Source organism: Salmo salar, chromosome ssa01 (genome assembly GCF_905237065.1).
Source record: "Salmo salar chromosome ssa01, Ssal_v3.1, whole genome shotgun sequence".
NCBI classification, from domain to species: Eukaryota; Metazoa; Chordata; class Actinopteri; order Salmoniformes; family Salmonidae; genus Salmo; species Salmo salar.
In genome coordinates, this window is record NC_059442.1 from 44,658,974 (window position 1) to 44,683,472 (window position 24,499).

The 24,499-nt window shown below is 42.6% G+C and overlaps 1 protein-coding gene across 1 annotated transcript in view; it reads left to right on the forward strand.

The window, feature by feature from the left end:
- The window catches only part of LOC106603236 (afadin), a 62,955-nt gene that overhangs the window by 35,983 nt on the left and 2,473 nt on the right, over positions 1-24,499 (forward strand). The window contains exons 12-24 of the mRNA XM_014196616.2: positions 8,342-8,485; positions 8,755-8,953; positions 9,211-9,305; positions 9,411-9,497; positions 9,672-9,737; positions 9,884-9,957; positions 17,107-17,225; positions 17,460-17,657; positions 22,538-22,623; positions 22,788-22,925; positions 23,091-23,732; positions 23,884-23,997; positions 24,237-24,493. Of these exons, the coding sequence (XP_014052091.2) occupies positions 8,342-8,485; positions 8,755-8,953; positions 9,211-9,305; positions 9,411-9,497; positions 9,672-9,737; positions 9,884-9,957; positions 17,107-17,225; positions 17,460-17,657; positions 22,538-22,623; positions 22,788-22,925; positions 23,091-23,732; positions 23,884-23,997; positions 24,237-24,493 (2,219 nt within the window). The remainder of the gene's footprint in view (positions 1-8,341; positions 8,486-8,754; positions 8,954-9,210; positions 9,306-9,410; positions 9,498-9,671; positions 9,738-9,883; positions 9,958-17,106; positions 17,226-17,459; positions 17,658-22,537; positions 22,624-22,787; positions 22,926-23,090; positions 23,733-23,883; positions 23,998-24,236; positions 24,494-24,499) is intronic.

Below are 24,499 nucleotides of genomic sequence, written 5' to 3' on the forward strand. Positions count from 1 at the left end.
CCGTTTCTGGCGGTTCCGGACTGTGGGCCGTCTCTGGCGGTTCCGGACTGTGGGCCGTCTCTGGCGGTTCTGGACTGTGGGCCGTCACAGGATACACTGGGCCATGAACCCTCACCGGCGGTCTGATGCTTGCTACTTGCATCACCGGTCCTGGCTCGATGCTGGCTCTAACATGACCCCTGTGAGGAGCTTTCACCAAGCGCACTGGACTGTAGCTGCGCACTGGCGATACCGTGCGTATCTCCGCATAACATGGTGCTTGCTTGATCCGTCGCTCCCCATGATAAGCACGGGGAGTTGGCTCAGGGTTAACCCTTGGCCCAGCCAAATCACCCGTGTGCCCCCCAATTTTTTTTGAGGGCTGCCTTTCAGGCTTCCTTGCCAGCCTTGTTCCCTCATACCTTCGTCGTTGGTCCTTTTCTCCTGCTGCCTCCGCTCTTCTGAGCGCCTCCACCTGTTCCCATGGGAGGCGATCCCTTCCGGCCAGGATCTCTTCCCACGTGTAGGATCCCTTGCCGTCCAGGATGTCCTCCCATGTCCAGTCCTCTTTACCATGCTGCTCCTTCCTCCGCTGCTTGGTCCTTCGTTGGTGGGTGGTTCTGTAACGGTTGTCGTATGGAGTGGACCAAACTGCAGCGGGTACATTGTCTTCTTATATTATCTTCTTTTATTCGAAGAAAAAAACAAAACACTTGAACAAAACAAACGACGAAGCAGTCCCATCAGGTACACAGACTAAACAGGAAACAACCACCCATAAACACAAGAGAAAATTAACCCACTTAAACATGGCCTCCAATTACATTTACATTACATTTACGTCATTTAGCAGACGCTCTTATCCAGAGCGACTTACAAATTGGTGCATTCACCTTATGATATCCAGTGGAACAACCACTTTACAATAGTACATCTATATCTTTTTGGGGGGGGGAGAGGGTGGGGGGGTTAGAAGGATTACTTTATCCTATCCCAGGTATTCCTTAAAGAGGTGGGGTTTCAGGTGTCTTCGGAAGGTGGTGATTGACTCCGCTGTCCTGGCGTCGTGAGGGAGCTGTTCCACCATTGGGGTGCCAGAGCAGCGAACAGTTTTGACTTGCCTGAGCGGGAACTGTGCTTCCGCAGAGGTAGGGAGGCGAGCAGGCCAGAGGTGGATGAACGCAGTGCCCTTCTTTGGGTGTAGGGACTGATCAGAGCCTGAAGGTACGGAGGTGCCGTTCCCCTCACAGCTCCGTAGGCAAGCACCATGGTCTTGTAGCAGATGCGAGCTTCAACTGGAAGCCAGTGGAGTGTGCGGAGGAGCGGGGTGACGTGAGAGAACTTGGGAAGGTTGAACACCAGACGGGCTGCGGCGTTCTGGATGAGTTGTAGGGGTTTAATGGCACAGGCAGGGAGCCCCGCCAACAGCGAGTTGCAGTTATCCAGATGGGAGATGACAAGTGCCTGGATTAGGACCTGCGCCGCTTCCTGTGTGAGGCAGGGTCGTACTCTGCGAATGTTGTAGAGCATGAACCTACAGGATCGGGTCACTGCCTTGATGTTAGCGGAGAATGACAGGGTGTTGTCCAGGGTCACGCCAAGGCTCTTAGCACTCTGGGAGGAGGACACAATGGAGTTGTCAACCGTAATGGCGAGGTCATGGAACGGGCAGTCCTTCCCCGGGAGGAAGAGCAGCTCCGTCTTGCCGAGGTTCAGCTTGAGGTGGTGATCCATCATCCACACTGATGTGTCTGCCAGACATGCAGAGATGCGATTCGCCACCTGGTTATCAGAAGGGGAAAAGGAGAAGATTAATTGTGTGTCGTTTGCGTAGCAATGATAGGAGAGACCATGTGAGGATATGACAGAGCCAAGTGACTTGGTGTATAGCGAGAATAGGAGAGGGCCTAGAACTGAGCCCTGGGGGACACCAGTGGTGAGAGCACGTGGTGCAGAGACGGATTCTCGCCACGCCACCTGTTAGGAGCGACCTGTCAGGTAGGACGCAATCCAAGAGTGAGCCGCGCCGGAGATGCCCAACTCGGAGAGGGTGGAGAGGAGGATCTGATGGTTCACAGTATCAAAGGCAGCAGATAGGTCTAGAAGGATGAGAGCAGAGGAGAGCGAGTTAGCTTTAGCAGTGCGGAGAGCCTCCGTGACACAGAGAAGAGCAGTCTCAGTTGAATGATCTGTCTTGAAACCTGACTGATTTGGATCAAGAAGGTAATTCTGAGAGAGATAGCAAGAGAGCTGGCCAAGGACGGCACGCTCAAGAGTTTTGGAGAGGAAAGAAAGAAGGGATACTGGTCTGTAGTTGTTGACATCGGAGGGATTGAGTGTAGGTTTTTTGAGAAGGGGTGCAACTCTCGAAGACGGAAGGGACGTAGCCAGCGGTCAAGGATGAGTTGATGAGCGAGGTGAGGTAAGGGAGAAGGTCTCCGGAAATGGTCTGGAGAAGAGAGGAGGGGATAGGGTCAAGCGGGCAGGTTGTTGGGCAGCCGGCCGTCACAAGTCGCAAGATTTCATCTGGAGAGAGAGGGGAGAAAGAGGTCAAAGCATAGGGTAGGGCAATGTGAGCAGGACCAGCGGTGTCGTTTGACTTAACAAACGAGGATCGGATGTCGTCAACCTTCTTTTCAAAATGGTTGACAAAGTCATCCGCAGAGAGGGAGGAGGGGGGAGGGGGAGGAGGATTCAGGAGGGAGGAGAAGGTGGCAAAGAGCTTCCTAGGGTTAGATGCAGATGCTTGGAATTTAGAGTGGTAGAAAGTGGCTTTAGCAGCAGAAACAGAGGAAGAAAATGTGGAGAGGAGGGAGTGAAAAGATGCCAGGTCCACAGGGAGGCTAGTTTTCCTCCATTTCCGCTCGGCTGCCCGGAGCCCTGTTCTGTGAGCTCGCAATGAGTCGTCAAGAGAGAGTCAAAGGATGCAGAAAGGGAGGAGAGGAGGGATGAGGAGGCAGAATCAGGAGATTGGTTGGAGAAGGATTGAGCAGAGGGAAGAGATGATAGGATGGTTTAGGAGAGAGTAGCAGGAGAGAAGGTTGCGACGGCGCAATACCATCTGAGTAGGGGCAGAGTGAGTAGTGTTGCAGGAGAGCGAGAGGGAAAAGGATACAAGGTAGTGGTCGGAGACTTGGAGGGAAGTTGCAGTGAGATTAGTAGAAGAACAGCATCTAGTAAAGATGAGGTCAAGCGTATTGCCTGCCTTGTGAGTAGGTGGGGACGGTGAGAGGGTGAGGCCAAAAGAGGAGAGGAGTGGAAAGAAGGAGGCAGAGAGAAATGAGTCAAAGGTAGACGTAGGGAGGTTAAAGTCACCCAGAATTGTGAGGGGTGAGCCATCTTCAGGAAAGGAACTTATCAAGGCGTCAAGCTCATTGATGAACTCTCCAAGGGAACCTGGAGGGCGATAAATGATAAGGATGTTAACCTGTTGGGGGTAGGGGGCAGTATTGACACGGCCGGATAAAAAACGTACCCGATTTAATCTGGTTACTACTCCTGCCCAGTAACTAGAATATGCATATAATTATTGGCTTTGGATGGAAAACACCCTAAAGTTTCTAAAACTGTTTGAATGGTGTCTGTGAGTATAACAGAACTCATATGGCAGGCAAAAACCTGAGAAGATTCCTTACAGGAAGTGCCCTCTCTGACATGATCTTGTTCTTCTTGTCTCTGTTTATTAAAGACTGAGGATCTTTGCTGTAACGTGACACTTCCTACGGCTCCCATAGGCTCTCAGAGCCCGGGAAAAAGCTGAATGATATCGAGGCAGCCCCAGGCTGAAACACATTTGCGCTTTTGGCAAGTGGCTGTTCAGAGGACAATGGGCTTAGGCGCATGCACGAGTCGACCCCATGGTTTATTTTCTTTCGTCTTTTTACCTAAACGCAGATTCCCTGTCGGAATATTATCGCTTTTTTACGAGAAAAATGGCATAAAAATGGATTTTAAACAGCGGTTGACATGCTTCGAAGTACGGTAATGGAATATTTAGAATTTTTTTGTCACGAAATGCGTCGTGCTCGTCACCCTTCTTTACCCTTTCGGATAGTGTCTTGAACGCACGAACAAAACGCCGCTGTTTGGATATAACTATGGATTATTTGGGACCAAACCAACATTTGTTATTGAAGTAGAAGTCCTGGGAGTGCATTCTGACGATGAACACCAAAGGTAATAACATTTTTCTTATAGTAAATCTGACTTTGGTGAGTGCTAAACTTGCTGGGTGTCTAAATAGCTAGCCCTGTGATGCCGGGCTATCTACTTAGAATATTGCTAAATGTGCTTTCACCGAAAAGCTATTTTAAAATCGGACATATCGAGTGGATAGAGGAGTTCTGTATCTATAATTCTTAAAATAATTGTTATGCTTTTTGTGAACGTTTATCGTGAGTAATTTAGTAAATGTTTTGTAAATTCACCGGAAGTTCTGAACGTCACATGCTAATGTAAAAAGCTGGTTTTTGATATAAATATGAACTTGATTGAACAAAACATGCATGTATTATATAACATAATGTCCTAGGTGTGTCATCTGATGAAGATCATCAAAGGTTAGTGCTGCATTTAGCTGTCTTCTGGGTTTTTGTGACATTATATGCTAGCTTGAAAAATGGGTGTCTGATTATTTCTGGCAGGGTACTCTGCTGACATAATCTAATGTTTTGCTTTCGTTGTAAAGCCTTTTTGAAATCGGACAGTGTGGTTAGATTAACGAGAGTCTTTAAAATGGTGTAAAATAGTCATATGTTTGAGAAATTGAAGTAATAGCATTTCTAAGGTATCTGAATAACGCGCCACAGGATTCCACTGGCTGTTACGTAGGTGGGACGATTTCGTCCCGCCGACCCTAGAGAGGTTAAGCTTGAATGGGCTAGAGACTGTGACAGCATGGAATTCAAAGGAGGAGATAGACAGATGGGTCAGGGGAGAAAGAGAGAATGTCCACTTGGGAGAGATGAGGATTCCAGTCCCACCACCCCGCTGACCAGATGCTCTCGGGGTATCCGAGAACACGTGGTCAGACAAGGAGAGAGCAGTAGGAGTAGCAGTGTTTTCTGTGGTTATCCATGTTTCCGTCAGCGCCAAGAAGTCGAGGGACTAGAGGGTAGCATAGGCAATTAGAAGCAACGACAACCAGCTGCCTCTAATTGGAGGTCGTTCTAAAACCCCAACATAGAAATAGAAAAACCAGAACACATATAAATAAAAATATAGAACATACACCAAAAACCCCGAAACACACAAAACAAACACCCCCTGCCACGCCCTGACCAAACTACAATAACAAACAACCCCTTTTACTGGTCAGGACGTGACAACCCAGAGGTCTCTTTACAGTCCCCAGGTCCTGAACATAGAATGGGAAACGCACAGTATTAAATAAAGCCATGACTACATGGAACTCTCTGCTACCCCAGGTAACTCAAGCAAGCAATAAAACCAGTTTAAAAAAACATTTATTTAACATTTATATACAGTTGAAGACGGAAGTTTACATACACTTAGGTTGGAGTCATTAAAACTCATTTTTCAACCACTCCACAAATTTCTTGTTAACAAACTATAGTTTTGGCAATTCGGTTAGGACATCTACTTTGTGCATGACACAAGTCATTTTTGCAACAATTGTTTACAGACAGATTATTTCACTTATAATTCACTGTATCACAATTCCAGTGGGTCAGAAGTTTACATACACTAAGTTGACTGTGCCTTTTAAACAAATTAGACAATTCCAGAAAATCATGTCATGGCTTTAGAAGCTTCTGATAGGCTAATTGACATAATTTGAGTGTGGATGTATTTCAAGGCCTACCTTCAAACTCAGTGCCTCTTTGCTTGACATCAAGGGAAAATCAAAAGAAATCAGCCAAGACATCAGAAAAAAATTGTAGACCTCCACAAGTCTGGTTCATCCTTGGGAGCAATTTCCAAACGCCTGAAGGTACCACGTTCATCTGTAAAAACAATAGTACGCAAGTATAAACACCATGGGACCACGCAGCCGTCATACCGCTCAGGAAGGAGAAGCATTCTGTCACCTAGAGATGAACGTACTTTGGTGTGAAAAGTGCAAATCAATCCCAGAACAACAGCAAAAGACCCTGTGAAGATGCTGGAGGAAACAGGTACAAAAGTATCTATATCCACAGTAAAACGAGTCCTATATTGACATAAGCTGAAAGGCCGTTCAGCAAGGAAGAAGCCACTGATCCAAAACCGCCATAAAAAGGCCAGACTACAGTTTGCAACTGAAAGATCATACTTTTTGGAGAAATGTCCTCTGGTCTGATGAAACAAAAATAAACTGTTTTGCCATAATGACCATCGTTATGTTTGGAGGAAAAAGGGGGGATGCTTACAAGCCAAAGAACACCATCACAACCGTGAAGCACGGGGGTAGCAGCATCATGTTGTGGGGGTGCTTTGCTGCAGGAGGGACTGGTGCACTTCACAAAATAGATGGCATCATGAGGATGGAAAATTATGTGGATATATTGAAGCAACATCTCAAGCCATCAGTCAGGAAGTTAAAGCTTGGTCGCAAATGGGTCTTCCAAATGGACAATGACCCCAAGCATACTTCCAAAGTTGTGGCAAAATGGCTTAAGGACAACAAAGTTGAGGTATTGGATTGGCCATCACAAAGCCTTGACTTCAAACCTATAGAAAATTTGTGGGCAGAACTGAAAAAGTGTGTGCGAGCAAGGAGGCCTGCAAACCTGACTCAGTTGCACCAGCTCTGTCAGGAGGAATGGGCCAAAATTCACCCAACTTATTGTGGGAAATTTGTGGAAGGCTATCCGAAATGTTTGACCCAAGTTAAACAATGTAAAGGCAATGCTACCAAATACTAATTGAGTGTATGTTAACTTCTGACCCACTGGGAATGTGATGAAAGAAATAAAAGCTAAAATAAATCCTTCTCTCTACTCTCATTCTGACATTTCACATTCTTAAAATAAAGTGGTGATCCTAACTGACCTAAGACAGGGGAATCTTTACTAGAATTAAATGTCAGGAATTGTGAAAAACTGAGTTTAAATGTATTTGCCAAAGTGTATGTAAACTTAAATCTTCAACTGTATCTTGTCTTGCAATTTGCACTGTATTGTGTGTATGTACATATTATTATTATTTTTTAATTTAACCTTTATTTAACTAGGCAAGTCAGTTAAGAACAAATTCTTATTTATAATGACAACAAGAGAACAGTGGGTTAACTGCCTTGTTCAGGGGCAGAACGACAGATTTTTACCTTGTCAGCTCAGGGATTTAATCCAGCAACATTTCGGTTACTGGCCCAACGCTCTAACCACTAGGCTACCTGCTGCCCCTGTATGCTATGTGTGACTTTTTAAATGTACTGTATGTATTTCAGTCCTTGACTAATAATGTTCTGTACTAGGTGTTATGTCATGTTTCATGTGGACCCCAGGAAGAGTAGTTGATGCTTTTGCAGCGGCTAAAGGGGATCCTAATAAATACCAAATATCAAGATGAGTCCTAATTGGTCTGTCATATCACAGGCTTCTGTCTATAACAGAATGGGGTCCTCCCTGGTCAGTACATTGTACATCATTTTTGCTACCGCAGATTTTTGGAAAGATATATCTATGGAAAATTGCTACGGTGTTGCTACAACTCTCAACAACATTGCTGTCCAGAATTCAGCTGGTACTATCAACAAAGCTCAGTGGGAGAAGAAAGACTAATTTCTGGAGGACAATACCAAGCTGACTCACATGTGCTTACTTGTGAATTCTTAAAGAGATGTGAACAATGCTGAATGGGTGTAAACAAAGAAGAGCTCTCTAGCAAGTGTGAAAATCTCTTTCTAATCTTTCAAGGGCATTTTCTCCTACTTGTGTGTTTACAAGTTTATCAACTTTCAAAGCAGCATAACTTTCCCATGTTTCCCTGGTCAACTAGAGTGTATGATTTACCATAAAGCCAACATTAGAGATGTGCCATCACAAATGAAACTGCTGAAGCAAGCACACACATTTTCCTCAGGAAATGTACCTTTTCTAGTTGAGACAGCAGGGTAGGCAGGGTAGCCTAGTGGTTAGAGCGTTGGACTAGTAACCGAAAGGTTGCAAGTTTAAATCCACGAGCTGACAAGGTACAAATCTGTCGTTTGGCAACTGAACAAGGCAGTTAACCCTAGGCTGTCATTGAAAATAAGAATTTGTTCTTAACTGACTTGCCTAGTTAAAAAAAAAAAAAATATGGAATCTACTTTTCAAGACCTGTGTTTACCCAACCACTTAACCCATGCCATTTATAAAAATGTGTATCTTATCAGGTTCAAGGTAGTAAAGCAGTGATTTAATTGATGGATATTTTCTAGATAACAATGCTGTTGACCATGAACAAGTATTCCATGCAAGATTCGGAGAACATCCAGAATACCTGCTTCAAGTTAAACTCCTTGCAGCTTCGAACACTGATGACAAGCTACCTCTACGATACCAATGAGCCCCGCATTCCCCCTGTGAGTACTAGCCTTAAAGTCCTTCAATTTGTAATTAATTGTTTGTAAACATTTCTAAACATTTATGGGCATTTATAAACATTATATGCATTGTAATTCATACTGTGGGTATATGTATTGTTATATGTAGATGTATTTTATATGTATTTTTCTAAAATAAATTCAATCAACATCAAATAAATGATAAAGCATTTATAATGCTTATAAAGTCTAACCAAAAACACAGGTTTTTCAAATATCCTTCATGTCTTCTTCCTCTGCCTTTTCAGGGTTTGATTGACAGGGTGGTGGCGGCTGCAGAGGCCAGTGCTGATGAGTTGTTGCGTAGTGAAGGGCAGGACCTCCAGCTGGAGGAGGGGCCAGACCTCCACCTGCCCTTCCTGCTCCCTGAGGAAGGCTACTCCTGTGACACGGTCAATGGAATCCCACAGGGCTTCAGAGAGTTCCTGGAACCTATCTGCCGCAAAGGTACTGTAGCTACATGCTTTTTAAAAAGAGGTTTGCTGAACTGACTAATTAGTTTCAGTATAAAACAGAGAATTACTTTTTTCTAAACTGGTATACAACATCTGCCTTGTAGCGGCATTATCCGGGATGGTAAAAGGCTATATTGGAAGTAAAATGCATGATACACATGACACAAAACAATGCACTCACTGTACAACATGCGTTGTGTGTTGTCTGTGAATAGTTATCTAAATAGGCTGTGCTCTCTCTTCCTATAGGCCTCTGCACTCTGATCTCTCACCCCCACTCTGGTGGCACCTGGACCATCTTCTTCAACAGAGCAAACAGTTTCTCTGCACAGGACGCAAACCCGGTACACTTTTTTAAAAACATATCCATATTTTTAACCATACTCTTTTCATATACCTCTCTAATACCTCTTTCTTATTGAGATCTCTTCTCTGTTTCTTTCATTTAGCCACTGCATAGAGAACCTGAGGTTGTGACTATTACACTGACGAAACCCTTGAACAGTGGAATGGGGGTCAGCATCGTGGCGGCCAAGGTACAAATTCATCCATCCATCCATTTATTCATACATTTTCCATCCATCCATCCATCCATCCATCCATCCATCCATCCATTCATTCATTCATTCATTCATTCATTCATTCATTCATTCATTCATTCATTCACCCAACAATCAATGACAATAATCCATCTTTTGCCCCATCTACAGGGAGCAGGACAAGACAACCTTGGGATTTACGTCAAGTCTATCGTCAAAGGAGGACCAGCAGAAATGGTTAGAAAACTATAGTACAATTCAAATAATGCCTGTTGACAGGATGCAGTACTCAATAACATTTCGAATCATTTGAATGAACAGCACTGGTATCTCATTAAAAATCTTATGTTCCACATGTGTTTCTATGCTGTTGTGTTGGACAGGATTGCAGGTTAACTGCAGGGGACCAGTTGCTGTGTGTGGATGGACACAGTCTCGTGGGCCTCTCACAAGAAAGGTAGATAACATTCTAACTTTTTACGTTCAGATCAGAGTTGAGCAGTTGGAAATCCCGCTCATGATTTCCTTTCCGCTAAAACTGCTCGTTGCTCATAGGAAAAAAAACTGCTGCTCCAAATTCGCTCCATTCATTAAAATCACAATTTAACCAAACCATATGGATTTGAATGAAAAGTATTTTAATAAACATGAAAAGGTGAATGTAATCATTATAGTCTATAAATTGCACATGTAGGCTGCTACTTATAATTAAATACAAATTAAATTTAAAAAAATGATTTATTAGTGCATTTTAATATATTTTTTGAATACATTTTTAGAAACATGAGTTTGGTCAGTCTGTGGTTTCAGGCTCTTGCGATGGTGGCTGGACAGCAGGCCAGCAGTGAGAATATCCTCTCTACACTTGCAGAGCCACTGGGATTGCTAAACACCCTTTTGGTCACTCTTGCAAGACTGGAAAGAGATGCAGAGTTGTTTTTTTAGGTAGGCCTAAAGGTTTATAGGCAAAATAACCCAATGAAAATGGAAAGGTCCTTGAATGAGGGGAATAGGCCAGGCCTATTGGGCCAAAATGGCCCATTGTATAGATAATAGAACAAAAATGAACGAAAAGTTTAAGAGATCAGATTTTTAGCTTAGAAATACTTTGCTACAATGACAAATCATGTGCACATAGTAAGTACACCATCATGCTTTCGGGATAGGTGTCTTTTCAGAATGATTCTTTAGTTGTGGACACTACATTACCGCACTCCCTCTCTTGCTCTTGGTCCTCCTTTTTATAATTCACCTTAATTTAGCACCTGTGTTTTATCAGTTTCTTTATGAAAATATTTAGTGAACTCCATGACAGTAGCTAAAGCAAGGGGTTATAGCAGCACACAAGTAGACTACAAATGCATGCTGGGCCAGGCTGGCCCTGAGCTCGTAAAGTAAGCGCTACTGGAGTGAAATTGGAGGGTGAGAAGGCCGACACTCCAGCTTTTGGGAATCTCACTCCACGCTCCAGTCAAATTGGAGCGCTCCGTGCTGCGCTCCATGACGCGCTCCGCTCCAGCAACGCTCCACTCACATACTCTACTGAGTTCAGATAGTCTTGCTAACACCAGCCTTCCTACATCCTTGACTTGAGAGTCTGAAACGGGTGCTTTGATGTGTCAGCACAAAGCGACAATACTGAAGGGGCTGTGCCCTCAGACTTCAAGGTGGCACCCTACGCTGGTTGGATATCCCCGTTTCAAATTGAACAAATCATGATTTTTGCTTTACATAGGACCGCTCCAGCCCTTCCGTTTCCAGCCAGCCCTTCCGGGATAAACAAACACACACAGTAGCTAGCTAGTAGTGATGGGCATTCCGGCTCTTTTCAGTGAGCCGACTTTTTGGGCTCAGCTCACCAAAAAGAACCGTCTCTTTTGGCTCCCAAACGGCTCTTTGAAAAAAACATGTTTTGTATTTTTTCAAGTCCAACAGTTTGTGATAGTTTGACTATGATTGGTGTTAAAACAATTCTAATTAAATTATTAAATTAAATCATACTCTACCTTAACCACAATGTATTTAAAAATGTATTGGTTTGTTATGAAAAAGAATGCTATTAAACATTTACATTTAAAGTATAACTTTTTAATGTATATTAACAAAGTGCATATAAATCTAACCATTCCAAATGAATGCAATCTGAACAGCATAATAGAATATTGCACCATATCAATGAAAAATAAATAACAATTTGCAAAACTGCAGCATCCCACTTAAAACATTAAACTGGTCCCTCTTTTCTCTCTCTTCTTTATTGCCATGTTATAACCAGCAGCACACAGCAATACTGACCATATTTAGCTTGTATGAGTAATTTGCATTCAGAAATGGAAGCTGCCTTACTTTCGAGGGGCTGATGTGGTTTCTTCTCTCAGTAATTATTTGTCCCGTTTTTGAGAAGACCCTCTTAGAGGGAACGGATGTGGCCACTATGCAAAGTCTCCCTGTCATGACTTTAGTAAGCCATGGGTAGACAGAGGCCTTATTCTTCCGCCAGCTCAGAGAATCTGCAGATCTTTGGAGGAGGGGCTCCTCTAAATAGGATTGGACCTCCATTATGGCATCTGCTGATGAGGGATTCCTTCGTGCTGCATCCCCAGTTGCTCTCTCGTCAAACAGCATCCAAACAGCAGACGTTTGTGGTACTGCTGGTGCTTCTGCTCCATCTGATCCCTCTTCTTCCTGTTGCCCTGGTGCCTGAGCCAGCTGACTGCTGGGGCTGTCCCTCCCTGCTGCTGAGGTTATTCTTTGAAGAGCCTCATCAATCGTTCTGGCATCACTGAAGGCTAACTTCTTAAACCTGGGGTCAAGTGCAGCGGTTTCTGATAGCATGTGATTATATTCCATTCTGTGGAACTTTCTGTCCATTGATGAACATAGGGTGTCACATGTCCTGTGGTTACCTCCCATTCCTCATGGGTGAGAGCATTAACAGGTGCATTGACAATGGCCAGGGTAGAGATGATGGCATCCTTTAACTCAAGAAACAGCTTCAACATATAAAATGTTGAATTCCACCATGTAGTGTAGTCTTGTTTAGGCCTCAGCCATCTGGCATTGTGTGGACTTTAGTTTTTCAGCACATACTGTGCTCCTGTGGAAGTATTCCACAGCTGCTTTCACTTTGTCCACAGTGGGCTTCATCACCTTCAGAGCATCTCTTATGATCAGGTTGATAGTGTGGGCAAGACATGGATAATGGGTCCATTTAAAAATTTTCATGACTTTGGTTATGTTAGCTGCATTGTTGCTAACACAACAGACCACTTTTCCATCTACTTGCCATTCTCTGGCCACTCTCAACAGTTCCTCTGCCAAGTTCTCTGGGGTGTGTTTGTCGCTGAACTCAAAGCAGTCCAGAAGACAGCTAGACATCAACAAATCTTCAATGAAGTGACATGTAACCGACATGTAAGAAGTGGTTACCCTTGATGTCCAGCAGTCAGTGGTAAGGCAAACTGCAGTAGCATTTTGGACTCTTTCCCACACTGAAGCCTGTGTGCTCTCGTACAGTTGTGGAATAAGTGATTTTGAAAGGGTTTTCCTGCTTATAATTGTGTACATTGGATTTAGACTATTGCTATAATTTCTAAAACCTCTGTCCTCCACGGTGGAAAATGGCTGGAAATCGGTGGCAATCATTTTAGCCAATGCAATATCAATTTGGCCATGTTTTGCTACAGACATAGACTTTGGCATAAACTTGTCCATAGAAGACTGCGTTGCTGTGGGTCACGGAGTAGGCCTACTTGACTGAGAGGATACATCTCCACGTGTGGAGGTGCTGGCTCCACCACTATCACTAGCAGGCCCGCTAGTTTCTCCAAGCTCCGCTACAGCTAGCTTCACAGTTGGGTGCACAGTTCCCATATGCCAGGTGTAGGTTGTGTGTAGAACCGGCTTAATATGAGATTTTGTTTTGGCAAATTCTACACTGTGCTCTACATTATTCAAATGCATCCAAATGCTACTGTGCTTCCGACTCATTTTCTAGCTGTTATTTTCACAGCTGTCCTTCCTCTCTCTCCTCGGCTGCTAAGTGTGTGACTGAGTGAGTTGGCCTCGGCCCTCCCTCACGCAGCTTTGGTTCATTGGTTGACACTGCGTGTCTGATTGACAGGAACAACAGGTGAGGCTGTTAGTCTGAGCAGACAGTCAGAACGAACGTGTGTGCACTTGAGCATTTAGGCATATATTATTTTATTTATTTTTTCATTCTTTGAATTAGTTAGTTCTATGCATTTAAATCTTTTGATTATTCATATCTTGATTTTTTTAATTTTTCATAAATAGAATTGGTATCATCTGATATGCGAGCCGGCTCCCAACGTTCACCTACCTACAAGAGTGAACACCTCGTTCGTGAACAACCCATCACTACTAGCTAGCACAAACCTCATCACACACATTTTCAAAACGTTATAACAACCCTTCTACACTAAAACAAGTGACATATTAGACAACTGAAACCTGTTAAATGTTATGATCTTGTGGCTAGCAAGTAGCAACTAACATTAGCTAGCATAGCTAATGTTAGCTATCATCGTTCAGCCCAAGCCAGCCAGCGTATAACTTTAGCTTTCTTGCTATCAACTCGAAATCAGCTAGCTCATCAAATGCATGTTTTAGTTATAAATGAACTAGTTAGCTAATTATAGGCTGAACATTAATTATTTATTTTCCTTATTGGATGTCTTCTGTTTACATAGTAGGGCGGAAGGTAGCCTAGTGGTTAGAGCGTTGGGCCAGTAACCGAAAGGTTGCTAGTTTGAGTCCCCGAGCTGACATGGTAAACATCTGTTGTTCTGCCCCTGAACAAGGCAGTTAACCCACTGTTCCTAGGCTTTCATTGTAAATAAGAATTTATTCTTAACTGAGCTGCCTGCTACATTTAGTTTTTTACAAATATTATGTGAGTCCTCCATGCATTCTAGCTAGCTACTACTGTATTACCCATGTTCACTTCTGGCAAGCTTCCTCCCTGGCCCCGGATTTTGGCAATGCATGAACATGAAGTACCCTTAAAATGAATAGATCCTGGTCACGCCCAAAAATATCCGACTACAGCAAGTATGACCAACAAAACCAAAAGAGATTCATCATCTTTTATCAAGTCAACTTAAAATGTCTCTAATGCAATATTAACTAATGTAATGATAAAGAAAACAGAAAGAATGTACAAAGTTAACTTTATTTTACAGGATGATATAATGCATGAAGCAAACATGGAATGACTATGTGAAGGTGTGGACTCAGTGAAGATGTCAATTGAAGGTGTATTTCATCCCTCTGTATCCTGGTGCAGTGGAACAATTCTTGTTCAGACTTATAGTAGCATGATTCTGGTTCTGATTCTGGGCTATGAGTTTTTCCAACTTGAGACCCTAAGGAGGATGAATGACCTACAGCAGGTGTGCACCTGTAACTAAAACGTTTTCACACAGTATATGTCATCACTATGTTGATAGATTAATTTCAGTCAATCATTTGGAATGCAAAGGTCTACTGTAGGTAGCCTAGCTAGCCAGTGCATTTGTGGCAAACCTTGTATGCCAGTGGTGGACGGCTTGCTTGGGTCTCTGAGCTTTTCTGTTGTCTTTTGTCATCACAACACCCTCTTCTCTGCGTCCTACAGCAGGAAAGGGGGGAGAAGAGAGCGAGCGGGGAAAAAAGAGGGAGGGCTGTTCAAATTTACAGGCCGTGCAGGGGGTTGTGATGCCTGTGCTGAAGGGCAAGTGGGCAGGCATCGCCACAGACACCTACATGGGCTTCTGTTGTTAAGTTAAACCACCTCAGCTACTTGCAGTACTTGAGGAATACCTACTTGAGGAACGCCTGGTTTCCATTCCGTAGACATTCCCACTGCTCCCTCTCTGTGTCACTAGGTCATGCAGTATCATTAGTTTGCATTGGGAAATTACGCAAAATGAACACATTAAAATACCTAGAGCTTTTGTTTTACGTTATGGCCCCTAGTAAAGTAAACAGTCGACATGGGCCATAATCTAGTAAGTGATACCTTCTCAACATGGCTCCTCATGTTTAATTCTCTCTCTGTCACTTAAATAATGTAGCCTAATACCACTTTTGAACATTATGTGCTCATATAGTGATCTCATCTTCTTTCACAAAAGAATGCAATTCTCCAAGTTTGCTGAAACTCTCCCGAAAGGCAGGTTTTCATTTTGAGTCCTGACCCCTACAGACAGATAGTTGTTACACTGCTGACTGTGATAAAAAAAAGTATCCTATAGATTCTTAATTCCCATCCTTATTCAGAGTAAATGTATATAGTCGGTAACAATATAAAGATATGGAAGCACATTTGATTACTATGCTAGTAGTTTTTGCATAAGAAAATGTTGTGTGGGATCCCCTAGTTGAATCCAGTAAAATACTTTCTATAGTGCCTGTCACCCAGTCACTTTATTAAGGCTACTCAATGTCTTATAGGCCTATCATGCAAACAAACACTTCTTACTCATTACGTTTGTACAAATACAAAGCTTTCAATCAATCATTCGCTAGTGTATCCATCACTATAATTTCCATTCCCGACGTTACATGTATCCATCACAGTCATTCTATACCATCGAAGTACAGTTTTAGGCATAGCTGTGGAAGTAGGGGTGCTGAGGGTGCTGCAGCACCCCCTGAGAAATCAGATTTTGAAAAATGATATATGTAAAAATAAATAATAATAATCACAAAAGTAGTGCACTGGGCCTTTACTAGTCCTGTGTTAGCGGACTGATATAGTGGTCTGTAGCACATGATTTTTTTTGGTCTTCTGTCCACCAAAACCTTTAGCGGGGACACAACTGTCAGAATTGGAGGCTGTTTTCCTTGCTTCCTGAAGACTAGAACTACCTAACTAGCTGGTAAATTAGGTTTTCCCCAAAGCATGTTGGCAAGACCGCTAATACATCCTCACCTCACATAAAGACTCAAAATGCTTCAAGTTGCTCCTATTTTAATTCAATACCTAAATTGTCTGTTACTATGTGGCAGTGTCGTCTCTCTATCTTCTTTTCAGAAGGCTCCATCACTGAGTTTTTCTCCCCCCACTTTTAGTTAGCTGGGCTAGCTAGCCAGCTAGTCTAACTTTAGCTTGGCTTGTTTACCTCTCTAGTGGGGGAGTAGCAAATTGACGAGGAAGCTCATGCAAAAAGCGTGCATTGGAGAACCAATCAAAAAGTTTCTAAAAGTCACTAAAATGTTGAGCTAACCTCCCCTTTTAAATTGGGTACGTTTTTCATCCGGCCGTGAAAATACTGCCCCCTAGCCCTAAGAGGTAAGCCCGAGATACTAGACCAGTGAGTCACAGCTCGCTGTCTAGTCACGTGGGTCGCGTGTCAGCAAGGCTAACTTTCAGGTCCTTTTTTAGTATGACATTTTTATTTATGAAGGTCCGACAGATAACTATTATGTCATTAACCCTGATGTGATTGATTTGTTTTGGAAAACAGTTTCTGTTGGAACAATCTGCAATAGTTACATCTGTTCAATGGTAATTTCAAATACGCTGAAAAACAAATAAAGGATTATGCCTTGAAAACATGATGAATTGACAGTGATTGATGTGGTCTTGTCTTGACTGTAGGGCAGCAGGCATAATGATGCACACTGGGCCAGTTGTGACTTTACAGGTTGCCAAGCAGGGGGCAACATGCCATGGTCTGGCTGCCCTGCTAGATGAACCACCTTCAGTATCAACTACAGGTACGAGCAGAACAAAGGCAACATTCTCTCTGCATTGTTATCATTTCCCCCTGAACAGTCCCTCAACAGAGGTCTAATGATCTAAGACCAAAACCAAATTCAGATAATTTCATTTCATGGCTTCCTGTTAGTAGTTGTTTTCCAAAATGAATGGTAAGAATAGTCTTTCTCAATTAATAGTAGACCTACACCTAGATGTTCTAGATCTAACCAACCTTTTTATGATTCTCCCAGCTTTGGATGGTAGTGGCCCCACCAGCATCAGCCATGCTAAGCCGAACGGCAAGGCCCTGATCCTGTATGATGGCATGGAGCAGAGCCCTGGGCCCTCAGGACTATGGGGTAATAACCCCCATGGAGGGAACAGGAGACAGAGAGAACAGACCCTGCTGAAGAACAGACAGCTATACCGCTCCAACCCCAACATGATCAGTGAGTCTAACAATAGTGTTCTTTTTGAAAAGTTGACTAACACCCTTTTCACACTATTGCGTCAATCCAAGCCAGTCAAACTGTGCTGGCTCTGATATTTTCGTTTCACATGGTATTTCTCAGCAGAATCCCAGCAACCATGGTAGGTATAATCAAGCCAGCTCAGTACAGCTTGATTTGGCTTGGCTCAGTTCGGCTAGTATTTTGCAACCCTAGATGCAAGTCACATTATGCTGACTTGCAAAGTGATGTGTAATTTATATTGGAATCCAACTCAACATACTGCTGCCATTATATAAGCCGTTGTCCTGCAGTGGCATTTACCCCTGCTATAGCACACACAAATGTTGAGAACCTGCAGTGGTCAATTGAGTTCCAGACAGCCCTCTGGTGGCTGAAATGTGTTAGGACACTTTGAGCCTGGCTCTATAAGCACAGGGCCTCCTTTGAGTAATTAAAAGCAGGGTTGTCAAACTCATTCCACGAAGGGCCGAGTGTCTGTGGGTTTTTGGATTTTCCTTTCAATTAAGACCTAGACAACCAGGGGAGTGGAGTTCCTTACTAAATAGTGACTTTAATTCATCCATCAAGTACAAGGTGGAGTGAAAACCCACATTTTATTTTACCTTTATTTAACTAGGCAAGTCAGTTAACTCTTACATCTAGACGTCCCGCTAGCGGAACACCTGCTCCAATATCCAATGATAGGCGTGGCGCGAATTACAAATGACAAATTCCTAAAAAATACAAAAACTTAAATTTTTCAAACATATGACTATTTTACAGCATTTTAAAGACAAGACTCTCCTTTATCTAACCACACTGTCCGATTTCAAAAAGGCTTTACAGCGAAAGCAAAACATTAGATTATGTCAGCAGAGTACCCAGCCAGAAATAATCAGACACCCATTTTTCAAGCTAGCATTAAAATGTCACAAAAAACAAAACCACAGCACTAACCTTTGATGATCTTCATCAGATGACACGCCTAGGACATTATGTTATACAATACATGCATGGTTCATATTTATATCAAAAACCAGCTTTTTACATTAGCATGTGACGTTCAGAACTAGCATTCCCACCGAACACTTCCGGTGAATTTACTAAATTACTCACGATAAACGTTCACAAAAAACATAACAATTATTTTAAGAATTATAGATACAGAACTCCTTTGTGCAATCGAGGTGTCCGATTTTAAAATAGCTTTTCGGTGAAAGCACATTTTGCAATATTCTGAGTAGATAGCCCTATTTTGACACCCACCAAGTTTAGCCCTGACCAAACTCCGATTTACTATTAGAAAAGTTGGATTACCTTTGGTGTTCTTCGTCAGAATGCACTCCCAGGACTTCTACTTCAATAACAAATGTTGGTTTGGTTCAAAATAATCCATAGTTATATCCAAATAGCGGCGTTTTGTTCGTGCGTTCAAGACACTATCCAAGGGTGACGAAGGGTTACGCGCCCGACGCGTTTCGTGACAAAAAATGTCTAAATATTCCATTACCGTACTTCGAAGCATGTCAACCGCTGTTTAAAATCAATTTTTATGCCATTTTTCTCGTAAAAAAGCGATAATATTCCAACCGGGAGTGGTGGTTTTCGTTCAAAGACGAAAGAATAAAAACATGGAGTCGACTCGTGCACGAGCCTCAGTCTCATAGTACTCTGACCGGCCACTATCCAAACGCGCTAATGTTTTTCAGCCAGGGCCTGCAAAGCCACGATTCAGCTTTTTGCCGCCTTCTGAGAGCCCATGGGAGCCGTAGGAAGTGTCACGTAACAGCAGAGATCCCCTGTTTTGGATAGAGATAATCAAGAAGGCCAAGAAATGGTCAGACTGGGTACTTCCTGTACAGAATCTTCTCAGGTTTTGGCCAGCCAAATGAGTTCTGTTATACTCACAGACACCATTCAAACAGTTTTAGAAACTTTGGAGTGTTTTCTATCCAAAGCTAATAATTATATGCATATTCTAGTTTCTGGGCAGGAGTAATAATCAGATTAAATCGGGTATATTTTTTATCCGGCCCTAGACATAACAGGTTAAAAACTAATTCTTATTTTCAATGACGGCCTAGGAACAGTGGTTTAATTGCCTTGTTCAGGGGCAGAAAGACAGATTATTTCCTTGTCAGCTCGAGGATTTGATCTTGCAACATTTAGGTTCCTATTCCAACGCTCTGACCGCTAGGCTACCTGCCATGCTTTAGAAAAATGCATCCTTCCTTCCTTGTTTCCTGGAGGTAAGCACAGATCTATAGGTGGATAGGTTTAAGCAAAGTTCACCAATCCAACCAATTCAGATCTGTGATTACTTTGAGGAAAGTAAGAAGGGAGGAAGCATTTCTGAAGAATTCAAACAGGGCCAGAGTCTTGTTTGAATATTTTTCGTCTCAAGGTTAAAATACTTCTAAAATGCACTCTTCCTCCATCCCTTCCGCTCAGTCAAATAATCACTGATCTGGCTAGATTGGATAGGTGAAAATAAGGGTTCCACCACATCGCTTCCACCAATCCACTTCATTACTTCAAGGAATAGAGAAGGAAAGGATGCATTTTGAAAGTATTCAAACAGGGCACTTATTTGCATCCTTTCTAACTTCCATCCATCCTTGAGGTAATCACTGATCTTTAAAGACTAGATAGGTGCAGGCAAGGGTTCCATCCCACAGCTTTCACCTTTCCTGTCATGTCTGATCAGTGATCCCAAAGCCACTCCTGTGTTGTCTTGGCTGTGTGCTTAGGGTCGTTGTCCTGTTGGAAGGTGAACCTTCACCCCAGTTTGAGGTCCTGAGCGCTCTGGAGCAGCTTTTCATCAAGGATCTCTCTGTACTTTGCTCCGTTCATCTTTCCCTCAATCCTAGTTTCCCAGTCCCTGCCACTGAAAAACATCCCCACAGCATAATGCTGCCACCACCATGCTTCACCATAGGTGTGGTACGAGGTTTCCTCCAGACGTGACACTTGGCCTTCAGGTCAAAGAGGTCAATCTTGGTTTCATCAGACCAAACAATCTTGTTTAGGTACCTTTTGGCAAACTCCAAGCGGGCTGTCATGCCTTTTACTGAGGAGTGGCCTCTGTCTGGCCACTCTACCATAAAGGCCTGATTGGTGGAGTGCTGCAGAGATGGTTGTCCTTCTGGAAGGTTCTCCCATCTCCACAGAGGAACTCTAGAGCTCTGTCAGATTGACCATCGGGTTCTTGGTCACCTCCCTGACCAAGCCCTTTGCCCCCGATTGCTCTAGGAAGACTCTTGGCGGTTCCAAACTTTTAAGAACGATGGAGGCCACTGTGTTCTTGGGGACCTTCAATGCTGCAGACATTTTTTGGTACCCTTCCACAAATCTGTGCCTCAGGGGCTCTACAGACAATTCCATCGACCACGTGGCTTGGTTTTTGTCTCTGACATGCTGTGGACCTTTATATAGACAGGTGTGTGCCTTTCCAAATCATGTCCAATGAATTGAATTTACCACAGGTGGACTCTAATCAAGTTGTAGAAACATCTCAAGGATGATCAATGGAAACAGGATGCACCTGAGCTCAATTTCGAGTCTCATAGCGAAGGGTCTGAATGCTTATGTAAATAAGGTATTTCTGTTTATTTTTAATAATTTAGCTAACATTTCTAAAAGCCTGTTTTTGCTTTGTCATTATGGGGTATTGATGAGGATTTTTTATTTTTTTTAATCAATTTTTCATTGTAATGTGACAAAATATGGAAAAAGTCAAGGGGTCTGAATTCTTTCCGAATGCACTGTAGCTCCTAATTTTGTGTTTGTGCTTGGCTTACTTTTCAATCGATTGTTTTTTTTTGTATGATATGCCTTTCTGATTTATATATTTTCCTGTAATATAAAACAGCACGGCCACAAACAACGCAATGATTATAAAATAAAAAACAGGTACCAATAAAATATGAAATGTATTCTAATAATTTTCTAAAACGTTTTCTCTCTTGCTTCAGTGAATGTGCTTTGATTATGTTGCCCTTGTGCTTTTAATGTGGCATTCTATTTTGAATATTCACAAATACAGTAAGTTAACTTTTTTCCCACAATGCAATGTATTTACGATAATCTACTGTATTCAGTTTATACAGTATGTTACTGTTGAGTAAAAAAGTAATTTACTGTGACAATTACAGGATATTTTTTTACAGTGTACTGTAGAATACTATAGTAAATACTACAGTATTATCAGCAAAAAAAAAACACTGTAGTAAATACTGCAGTAATGTCTACAAAAACACTATAGTCCGCAAAACACAACAGTTTTTTAACTATAGTAAATGCTGAAGTATTTCATTTTACATTTACCCTGCCCATTTCCCTCCCTCATATTCCAATTTGTGCCATCCATAAGTGAGAAACCTACATGCCAAGTATAGATCATATAATTTGTTTGCTAAAGGGTATAGAAAATAGTAGAAGCTCTGGACTTTCTGTTCAGAACCCAGTCCTACCTACAGGTTATGGAAAATGCTATTTTAGTATTTCTCCAGTAGGTTTCCTTAAGGAAAAAGACTCCATTTCTATGTCAAAGATAATAAAACAAAAACAGTATAGTAAATATTACAGTAATGTCTGCAAAAACAATACAGTAAATACTACAATATACTACAGTCTGAAAAAACACTACATTAATTACTATAGTATATAGTTTATACTATAGTTAACTGTAAATACTACAGTATACTACAGTACATACTACGGTGTTCACTGCAGTGCTTGTGCAGACTTTATGAGTGTATAGTATGTATACCATAATACGCTATAGTATTTTTTCGTGTGGGAGTAGTGTGAAAAGCCCTTCTTAGAGATGTTTCATGGCAGTTCTGTCATTATCTTTCTTTCCTCGCTTGTTCTAGTCCCAGAAGGAGAACCAGTTGATCCAGTCATCCCAACAGACGGTAAAATCACTGCAGTCTCCACCAGCAACCTTCTGTGCTCTGATGTAAGTAACTTAATAATAATACATGGGTTTTATATAGCGCTTTCAAGGACCCAAAGATGCTTAAACAGTGGGTCAATACTTGTAATCCATGGCTTAGTGGGTTTGTCTACATTGAATCTGTAATGGTATAAAAACACACAGTCACCTTAATGTTCCCCCATCAGATGTACCACAGGGAATACTTGACTCTACCAGCCCCTAGGTCTCAGGACAAGAAGACAGTAGCCTTTGAACTCCCACCTCAGGGGCCCAGAGTCTCGTTTAATCTAGACGGACAGATCTCCAACAAGAGGACCTTGATGGTATGAGTAGCTACGTCTTATCCTTTATAAAGCAGTACAACCCCCAATATCTTCAACCAACTATTTCAAGTATGGACCATTTCATATATGCAATTTTTACACTTACACTTAATCAACTTAAATGCCAAATGAAAAATAATTGGATATTTCCTTCCATAACGGCAGGCCCTTTCACAGGAGAACCTGTGCATGGAGAATGATTGCCCCCTAGTGGACAATATACATAATGCATGGAACCAGAACCAGCAGGAGAGCTACTACTCCTCTTTTCCTATGAAGCCGAGCATCTCTACCCACGACATACATTACAATCATACTGTCAGCCTCTCCACTAAGACCCAACCAAGCCGCCACAACACAGGGTATGGCTACTGGAGAACTCCTACGTCACACAACCCTTCGTCTGCCGTCCAGCCAATACACATAGACATCCCTGCTACACGGCTTTCCAACACCCAGCCACGCACTCCAATGACTACCTTCCAACAAACTCCAACTTTACTGCCCGTGAAGTTGAACCAGAACCCTGAGGGTAAAGGCCAGGGGCAAGCCCTCCTCAGCAATCAAAAACAAGGGTCTCATTATCAATTGCCAGCCCAGCATCGCCAAGCTGCATGTCCTCCTCCATCCTCTGTGTCCCTGAGGCAACCTCTGCCCTCACTCTCATCCTCACAGAAGATCCAACAACAACAAGCCTTGAGGAGGGTGCAACCAGCGATGTCCAAACTGTTCCCAACCCAGTCAAAAGACACATCCCTCCAGAGATCTCCAGCTAAACCACAACCAGGGACCACCCCAGGACATCAGGTACTGTACATTATTTTGTTGTAGTCAAAATTCAACTGTCTAATACACATGACAGTGAAAACTCAAATGCATGTATGAATAAGGAATATACAAATAAATAGTATACACTTCCAGTATAAAATACACAATTAATGCCGAATGTCGAAATCAGGACCAATACTTCAGCATGAATAAAGAGCCACCATCAGAAGGCAACAAAGGTCTGTCTCCAGACCCATGGAAGAGGGATGCACGGGAGAAGCAGCAGAAGCAGCAGAGACTACAGGTAACATAATAATAATTAACATCTTTATTTGAAGTGTGTCTACTATATTATACTGTACAGTGTTGTATTGTATTGATTGAGTGTATTTTGTGTTTTTGATGTGGTGCTGACCTCACAAAATGAACTTCCATGCAAATAGAGAATAACGTAACGTATTTTCCATCAAAATCGAAATTTGCTTGTTGCTGGCTGTTCTTACATGGAAATGTGTATTTTTTGCCGTCTGTTCCTTGATCTAGGTGGTCGACCTGTTGGAACAGGAGGTCCAGGATCTGCAGGCTAAAGCCCAGCTCACACCAGAGGAGACCGACAGGCTCCGTAGGCTCAACCTGGAGTGGCAATTTCAACAGAGACTGCAGGAGTTCCAACAGAATGGAAACGATGATGATGATGATGATGAAGATGAAGAAGAAGAAGATAGGGACACGTCAACAGGAGAACATGTTCAAGAGTCGAATGAACTCAACGAGAACTTTGATGAGAAGTGCTCGAAAGAGTAAGT